Source organism: Psammomys obesus, unplaced genomic scaffold (assembly GCF_907164565.1).
Source record: "Psammomys obesus unplaced genomic scaffold, mPsaObe1.curated_primary_1811, whole genome shotgun sequence".
Taxonomy (NCBI): Eukaryota; Metazoa; Chordata; class Mammalia; order Rodentia; family Muridae; genus Psammomys; species Psammomys obesus.
In genome coordinates, this window is record NW_026590062.1 from 17,791,369 (window position 1) to 17,800,774 (window position 9,406).

At 47.2% G+C, this 9,406-nt stretch overlaps 1 protein-coding gene across 1 annotated transcript; it reads left to right on the forward strand.

The window, feature by feature from the left end:
• The first annotated feature begins 37 nt into the window (after positions 1–37).
• On the forward strand, positions 38–9,325 carry Sumf2 (sulfatase modifying factor 2). The gene is made up of 6 exons (XM_055606365.1): positions 38–984; positions 1,602–1,752; positions 4,448–4,503; positions 6,178–6,262; positions 6,391–6,535; positions 8,496–9,325. Exons 1-6 carry the CDS (start codon positions 919–921, stop codon positions 8,578–8,580), a joined length of 588 nt encoding a protein of 195 aa, XP_055462340.1. The 5' UTR covers positions 38–918; the 3' UTR covers positions 8,581–9,325.
• The last annotated feature ends 81 nt before the right edge of the window (positions 9,326–9,406 follow it).

The following is a 9,406-nucleotide window of genomic DNA, read 5'->3' on the forward strand; positions in this document are numbered from 1 at the left end:
AAAAAAGAGAGGACAAAAAGAAAAAGATAGCCCTTCACTTTAGCTTTATTGTGTTTTATGTAGGTGGGGATGTCTTTGTTTCTTTGTTCTGTGACAATGTCTCACTGTATAGACCCTGGAGCTCGTGATGTTGACCAGGTTGGCACTGAGCTCAGAGATTCACTTGTCGCCTCCTCCCAAGTGCTGGATCAAAGGTGTGCGCTGCCACTGCCCAGCATTGCTCTAGGTATTTTGTTTTTGGGTTTTTTTGTTTGTTTGTTTTTATTTTTATGGTTTTTTGAGATTCACTATATAGTGAAAGATGATCTGAAACACTGGATCCTTCTGCCTTTGCCTCCTAAGCGCTGAGAGGACAGGTGTACACTGTCCTCCTGGGTTTATGCAGTGCTGGTGACCCAACCCAGGGCTTCATGCATGCTAGGCTAGCATTCTGCCAACTTAGCTACACACCCAACTCCAGAATATCACTTTATTTATTTGTGTTTGGTTGATTCATTATTTCTTTATTTATTGTTTTTTTTTTTCCCCTGTCCCTCTCCCCTATTTATTGTTTTTTGAGACAGGGTTTCTCTGTGTAGCTTTGACTGTCCTGGACTCACTTTGTAGACCAGTCTGTCTCTGCCTCCCTGAGTGCTAGGATTACAGGCGTGCACCTCCGTACCCGGGTCAGAATATCACCGTAAAAAGATTCCATCTATAGCCAGGTGTGGTCAAGTATACATTCAGTCCCAGAGGTGGCAGAGGTGGAGGGATCTCTGAGTTTGGCCCCTCTACGTGGTGAGTTCCAGGCCATCCAGGCTACATAGTGAGACCTGTCTCAAAAAAAATAAAATAATTTCTTCCACAGCCCACAGTCTGTGTTCTGCTTCCAGGGTGAGTCAAGAAGGGTCCTTGCTAGGGTCAGATTGTCTTGCACTCATGCTGTTTCTGTCTTTGCAGTCTCTTCTATGGTGGATACCAGTACAAAAGGCATTTTGGAGGCAGGTGAGTACTGCTTCCTCCGCCTCATTTTCTACCACTGCGGAATTTCATTCATGAAATTTGGCTTCTCTAAACCAATTCTAGCTTGTCCAGGAATACTGAAGTGGTGCTTCTATTTGTTTTTATTTATTTTATTTTATTTTTAAGGTTTCTCTGTGTAGCCCTAACTGGCCAGAAGCAGGCTCTGTAGACCAGGCTGGCCAGGAACTCGGAGATCTTCCTGCCTCTTTCTCTGAGTTCTAGGAGTAAAGGCATACGCCACTACGCCCTGCCGGGAATGAATTTTAAGGAGCTACTTAGGCATTTCAGGAGTAACCTTGTTCCCTCTGCTCTAGTTTCTTGCTTTATTACCTACTGCTCTCTTTACTGAGGAATCTTTTTGTCTCCCTCCTCCCTCTTCTCCAATGGCACCTCACTCCATAGCCCCGGCTCCTCCTTCCTCAACCTTCTGAGTGCTGGAATTACAGGTGTGTGCAACCACTGTTCTCACTCACCGAGCCATCTTTCCCGACTTCCTTCCTCTAACCGGTGTAAAAGCTGAACTGAGTCACCCCAAGCCAAGCCCTTTTCAGCCTTTATCGAGATCTCAGAAACCTGCCCCACTTCACCCTGGCTGTCAGCCTGCAGGTCCCGGCTCTGGAATCCGAGAGAAACTGGAGCTTCCGGTGGTACACGTGAGCTGGAATGACGCTGGTGCTTACTGCACGTGGAGGGGGAAACGGTTGCCTACAGAAGAGGAATGGGAGTTTGCGGCCCGAGGGGGCTTGAAGGGTAATGTGGATACCACTGCCATTCTCTTACTCATCTTCCTGCCCTGTCTTGAAAGGGTGGGGAAGATCCGAGTCCCCTACAGTAGTGATTTTTTAAAATTTTGTTTTGTTTTTGAGGCAGGGTTTCTCTGTGTAACGCTAGCTGTCCTGGAACTCACTCTGTAGACCAGGCTGGCCTCACAGAGATCTGCCTGCCTCTGCCTCCCGAGTGCAGGGATTAAAGGTGTGCGCACCCACTCTCCGGGTTACATTAATGATTTTTAACGTGGGTGACAGTGTAGAATAAAAGGGCGAAGAGCCCTAAACAATCTCGAAACAGTCTCTGAGCTGCCCAGAGGTTTATATTCTATATAAATCTTGCCTTCTGCTCAGTTCTCTGCTGCTTCTTGCCCAAACAGAGGAGGCCACCCTTGGGGTTTCTCCCTTTCAATAAATGAGTGTAAGGTTTGTTGTGTTCAGTGATCCCTTGGCTCCCGATTGCCAGGGTACCTCTTGGAGCAGAGCTGTAACACTTTTACTGGGGAAGCCATCTCCTCCTGGAGCAGAACTCTTGGCACTTGTGTTGGGGAAACCTTGCCCTGCAGCAGCAGGGGCAGGGCTGTTAACACTTCTGTAAGGGAGGCCTTTCCCTTCAGAGCTGCATCACTGCCAGACTGACCAGTTGCTGTTCTGAGATTTCATCTCTGAGTTGGTTTAGGTTTAGATCAGTCACATCATGCTGTAAACACTAAAAACTGGAAAAACAGACGTCAGAAGGCTGGAGAGAAAAACAGATGTTAGGGGGCTGGAGAAAGGGCTCAGCAGTTAAGAGCACTGTCTGCTCTTCCAGAGAAACTGGGTTCAATTCCCAGCACCCCCATAGTGGCTTACAACCATCTACAACTCCAATTCAGGAGATGAGATGACCTCTCCTGGCCTCCATGGGCACTGTGTGCATGTGGTGCTCAGACATACATGTGGACAAAACATGCATACACATAAAACAATTTAAATTTTTTAATTAAAAAAATACATTAAATTTTTTATTCCTTTAAAATATTTTTCCTTTTCATTTGTGTATGTGTCATGTGTACAGGTGCCCTTAGAGGCCAGAGGAGGAAACTGGGTCTCTTGGAACTGGAGTTACAGATGTTTGTGAGTTGCCAGATGTGCATCCTGGAACTGAACTAACATGCTCTGGAAAAGTGGCAAACATACTTAACTGCTCAGCCATCTTGAGGCCCTAAAAAATACTCTTAGAGGAGCTGGAGAGATGGCTCAGTGGTTAAGAGAAATGACTGCTCTTCCAGAGGACCTCAGTTCAGTTCCCAGCACCCACATGGCAGCTCACAACTGTCTTTAACTCTAAGATCTGACGCTCTCTCATAGATAGACACTCAGACAAACCACCAAAGCACATAAAATAAAAATAAACTATTTTAAAAAATACTCTTAGAGGGGGCTGGAGAGATGGCTCAGAGGTTAAGAGCACTGTCTGCTCTTCCAGAGGTCCTGAGTTCAGTTCCCAGCAACCACACTGTGGCTCACAACCATCTATAATAAGATCTGGTGCCCTCTACTGTCATGCAGATGTACATGCAAATAGAGCACTCATATGTAAAATAAAGAAATAAAAAAAAAAAAAATACTCTTAGAAAGCCAGACATAGTGGCACAGGCCTTAAATCCCAGAACTCTGGAGGCAAAGGCAGATGGATCTCTGTGACTTTAAAGCCAGCCTGGTCTATAGAGTGAATTCCAGTACAGCCAGGGCTGCACAGAGAAACCCTGACTAAAGGAAAAAAATGGGGGGGGGGGATATATGACATATATAGAGAAAGAGATAGAAAGGTTCTCCCTCTGTAGCCCAGCAATCCTCCTGCAGGAGTTATATAGTGAGACCAGTCTCAAAAAGAAGATAACAGCTGTGAGGCACCACATTTAGCTTAATTACATTTAAAAAAATATAATTACAACAATATAGGTTAGGGGCAAAGAAGAGCTACCAAAAACTTCACCTCCTTTCCACTAGGAGTTAAAGAGTCACTGTTTAGGCCTGTTAGCTCATGCCTGGAATTACAACACTTGATAGGCTGAGGAAGAAACATCACCATGAGTGGGAGGGAGGAGTTACTGTTAGACATCACTGGTTTGCTCGTAAGTCTGTCATCCTGCGCCCTGACTTAGAATGGAAACAGTTTCCCACATGTAAGCGAATCTATACTCTCCATGAACACAAGGTTATATTTGTGTTTTTTTTTTTTTTTTTTTTTTTTAATTGAGACAGGATTTCTCTGTGTAGCCCTGGCTGTCCTGGAACTCACTCTGTAGACCAAGCTGGCCTCAAACTCAGAAATCCTCCTGCCTCTGCCTCCTGAGTGCAGGGATTAAAGGTGTGCACCGCCACTGTCCGGCAGCAAGGGAATATCAATGATCAGTTTTTTAAAATGACAACTGAGATTGCTTCCTGCCTGTTGATGTATGCCCTTTGAGTGCAACTAACAGGCTCCTCTCGCCTTCTCCCATTGTCTGTGTGTCCAGCAATGTCATGTAATCTAGCTTCTCAGGTTGGGGGAGGGCTATGATGGCATAAAAGGAAGTGATGTCCGTCTCCCGTCCTCACCCCCTCCTGCCTTCTTCTGGTTTCCTGGCCCTATTAATTAGTTAATTAACTTTTCCACCCAGTTCTTTCTCTTTTGTCTCTTTGGCATCCTGCAGGTCAGCTTTATCCATGGGGCAACCGGTTCCAGCCCAACCGCACCAACTTGTGGCAGGTAAGACCTGCCTTCCTCCCTCCCCAAGCCTTGAGCCGTGAAGAGGTTCTGTCTCAGTCCCTGGTGGCACTAAGAGTGCTGGATGGAGCACTGCTAAGGGCCCAGGACATGGGTGACAGTTTGTCCAGGCGGGATCACAAGATCAAGGTCTTCCTGAGAAGGTGAATGTACGGTAGCAAAACCCTGTCTCAAAATAAAATATGACATGCCGGTGTGTGCATGGCCTGGCACACTTGTGGAAGTCAGGGGACTGCTTATGGGAGTTGGGTCTCTCTTCCTCTCATGCTGGTCAGGGGCTTTGGCAGCAGAGACCTTCATCTCACCGACACCCTTACAGCGTTGTTCAACACTCACTTAAAAGCGAGAAGTGTAACAGACTGTCACTTAGTGCTTAGGAAATCACAGCCCAGCCATCTTCCCTCGGGTAGGAGGAGCTTCTCTAGGGTAGAGGTAGCTGCACTTGTCGTTTGTCGGACATGTGTGTGATCTGTGCATGTGTGTGCAGGTAGGTATGTGTGGAAACTAGTGGCTCCCCTATGATAGCTTCCTCGGTTGCTTCTCCGCTTTATAGTTTTAGGATTTAAGCCAATCAATGTTCATAAAATGAAAATTAATAAATTTTTTTAAATAGTATTTTTAGCCAGGTGGCAGTGGTGCATGCCTTTAACCCCAACACTTGGGAGGCAGAGAGGCAGAGGATCTCTGAGTTAGGCCAGCCTGGTCTACAGAGCAAGTTTCAGGACATAGGTGCTGGGAACAGAACTCAGGTTCTCTTGGGTCCTCTGCAAGCACATTGCATGCTATATATTTTTTAAGATTTATTTATTTTTATGTGCATTGGTGTTACACCTGCATGTATGTCTGTGTGATGGTTCTGGATCCCCTGGAACTGGACCTACAGACATTTGCAAAATGCCGTGTTTTTGCTGGGAATTGAACCCAAGTCCTCTGGAGGAGCAGAGCCACCTAATAGCCACTCCATAGTATTTTTGAGACAGGATTTCTCAGTGGAAGCTGGAGCTATTTATACAGCATTCTGTCTGCATGTACACCTGCATGCCAGAAGAGGGCACCAGATTTCATGGATAGTTGTGAGCCACTATGTGGTTGCTGGGAATTGAACTCAGAACCTTTGGAAGAACAGCCAATGTTCTTAACCTCTGAGACATCTCTCCAGCCCAGAGCACTTCATTTCATAGACTGACTAGCCAACCAGACTCCAGGATCTGCCTATTTCTTCCTCTCAGAACTTGGGTTACAGATGCATGCTCCCATGCCCTGCTTTTATATGGGTCCCCAGGATATGAACTCAGGTCCTCATGTTTACACAGCACACGCCTTACCCATCGAGCCATCTCCCCAGCCCCAGAACCCCACTTTTGATGAGAAGAAAAGTAAAGTTGAAAAAAATCACATCAAGAGATGTAGGTGGTGTATGTAAGTAAAAGCAGGACATATGGGAGAGCATGGCTCTAGAGCCTCTGTCCCTGGCAGGGGACGAAGGACCTAGATGGGTGGAGACAGTGCTCTTTCCAAAGCACCATGTAAGGAACCTGAGGTCACTGTCCTTCCCCCATGAAGCAGCAGGGTGCAGTGAGCCTGGTTTTCCCCTGAGACAGGAGCACCTGCCTTGGGACAGGCTGATAAATCTTTCACTTCCCTTGTTCTTGTCAGGGAAAGTTCCCCAAAGGTGACACAGCTGAAGATGGTTTTCATGGACTGTCACCAGTGAATGCTTTCCCCCCACAGAACAACTATGGTAAGTAAGATCTTGTGTACTAGGTCTGACAAGGTGACAAGAGAAAACTTCTTCCCCTGACCTCACAGGGTATTTGGTGGGAGAGAGTCCCCTATTTCCCCATCTGATGGGCTAATGCTTTGCTGTAGGACTGTATGATCTCATGGGCAATGTGTGGGAATGGACGGCGTCCACATACCAAGCTGCTGGCCAGGACATGCGTGTCCTCCGGGGAGCATCATGGATTGACACAGCAGATGGCTCAGCCAATCACCGTGCTCGGGTCACCACCAGGTAAGGGTCAGGGGACCACAAGCCTCTGTAGCCATGGCTGAGGGTGGGCCCAAGTGGCCCAGAGCTGAGACAGGAGCTGCTCCTGCACCCCATCCCATTTTTCACTCCAGTCCCTTCCTCACCCACCTCTCTTTGTATCCAGTTCACATTTTCATTCCCAAGCTTCACTGAAAGTTGTAAGAGAAGCAAGCGGGCACTATTGACCATGAGAAATAAACACGAGACAGCATGGGGACTCTTCCTGGGATTGAGCGGCACTAAGGGAACTGACTGCCAACCTCATTCACAGGCTCCCTTCTCACACACAGCAGGGCAGAGGGAAAGAGATGGAGTTGCATATCAGTGTCATTACTACAGTCATCTTGTCAGGGAGGTGCTGGAGATGCCCACTTCAGACAGTGATCAGTGGTTGCCCCCATCGTTGATTTCTAATCTCTGGGGCCTCTGCTTCACTCACTGTAGATTTGATTTGCTCTGCCTTAACCAAGACTCTTCAGGCTTTGTAGTTTCAGACTATAGGTTCGGAAGATAGTAAGGCCATGCCTGTCAGCACAGACTAACTACTGTGTATTAGTCAGGGTTCTCTAGAGTAACAGAACTTACAGAATGAATTTATATGTATGTAGATATAAAGGCGGTTTATTAGAATGACTTAGAGGCTATGGTCCAGCGAATCCAACAATGGCTGCCTGTGCACAGAAGGCCCAAGACATCCAGAGTGGATGTCTCAGCTGATCTCCAGTAGATGCTGGAATCCCAAAGAAGTAGGCTCTAATGCCAGTGCAGAAATGGACTTGCCGGCAAGGTGAGAGCAAGCAGGCAAGGAACAAAAGCTTCCCATATAAAGGATTGTAACAGAAGTTGTGGCCCAGAATAGACCTCAAAAGATCTGGATTAAAGGTGTGTCTTACCACCTCAAAGATTCGGAAATAGACGTGGATCTTCCTAATTCAGGTTAAGCAAAAGTCCCTCACAAGTGTGTCCCTCCATTTTTTGAGTTTTCATTAACTCCAGATGTAGTCAAGTTGACAACCAAGAACAGCCCTTGCGTGCTCTGAAACTCATCTCTCACCTGCAGGTGCGTTGAGCTGTTGTGCTAAACTTAAGAGTAGGAGCTGCTCATCCGTGGTCACTAAGATCACCCTCCATGCGATCCTTTGTGGCCACTCACCTCCGCACCCTGTCTCCTTACCCCTAGTGGCACACTAGCCAGACTTGCCCTCAGACCAGCTGTGTTAGTTCCTCTGCTGTTGCTGTGAACAGGCACCATGACCCATGCAACTCTTATAAAAGAAAGCATTTAGTTGTGGGCTGGCTTACAGTTTCAGAGGGCTAGTCCATGATCATCATGGCAGGGAGCAGACAGGCATGGAGCTGGAATCCCAGCTGAGATCTTTACATCCTGATCCACGGGCAGCAGGGGGTAGGGAGGACAGGCAGGCACAGACACTGAATCTGTTGTAGGTTTTTGTTTTGTTTTGTTTTCCAGAGCTGAGGACTGAACCCAGGGCCTTGCGCTTGCTAGGCAACGCTCTACCACTGAGCTAAATCCCCAACCCCTGTTGTAGGTTTTTTAGTTTGTTTATTTGTTGTTTTTCGAGACAGGGTTTCTCTGTGTAGCCTTGGCTGTCCTGGACTCGCTTTGAAGACCAGGCTGGCTTCAAACTCACAGAGATCCACCTGCTTCTGCCTCCCTGAGTGCTGGGATTACAGGTGTACACCACCATGCCTGGGTCTGTAGTGGGCTTGTGAAACCTCAAAGTCAATCCCTAGTAACATACTTCCTCCAACAAGGCCACACCTCCCAGTCCTTCTAATCCTTCCCAAACAGTTCCTAGTGACTAAGCATTCAATATCTACCGCCATTCTCTATGGAAGCCATTCTCATTCAGACCACTACAGCAGCTCTTTTCACAGCAGACCCCAACAGTATGTCTGCTCTTTTCCTGCTGTCCTACAGGATGGGCAACACTCCGGATTCAGCCTCAGACAACCTAGGCTTCCGTTGTGCTTCCAGTACAGGCCGACTGAAGCAGGATCTGTGAGCACCCAGGCAGAGCTGGAGAAAATAGCCCCCATCCTCAGTACTGTGTCTCCCTGACCATGTTCCAGAAGCAGCTGGATACCACCTTCTTCATCAGTCTTGGGGATGGCCTCCCTTTGAGCCCCTTCCCTCTGACCAGCACCTCCTAAGGACAGAAGAACACTCAACCTTAAGAGGAGACTACAGTAGCCTGGAAGAGGAGGGCCTGGATGGGCAAGGCTGGGAGCTGGTGCTTCTCTGAATCCCAGTATAAAGGACAAAGGAATCAAACACATTAACCACATTAATATGTAGAGCAATCCTCCAAAAGACAGTGGTTTTAAGTCTTTCCCTTTTGCTTCCTCCCTATCTGATTCAACTTTCACTCTTCCTGAGAAGGTCTGTAGAAGGAAAAACACTTCCTTCATGACCTGGTGCCTGAAGCCCTTCTGAAGAAACCTAACCTCCCTGTGTCATTTGAAGCAGGGTATTTACCCTGTAGCAAGGCTGGTCTCAAGCCCTCAGTCCTCTTACCTCTACTTCCTGCGTGCTGGGATTGTACACAGGGCCCAGTGTTAGAACACTATGGTAGAGCAAGTTATTTACGAGGTGAAGCTGTGCATTGTGGGAGTCAGTACTCCTCTAGGAAGACAAATGTCAGAAACTTCTCTGAGCACTAGTTTTGTAGAGGCTTCTGCGTACCTCTGCAAACATGTCCCTGAAGAAGAACTGGATTTCTTTAGGTCAATAAACTCTTCATTTATGTATATCAGCGAGCCCAATTTTTCAAAATTGTTTGAGACAGGGTTTCACATAGCTCAGGCAAGACTCAAACTCCTTGTGTAGCC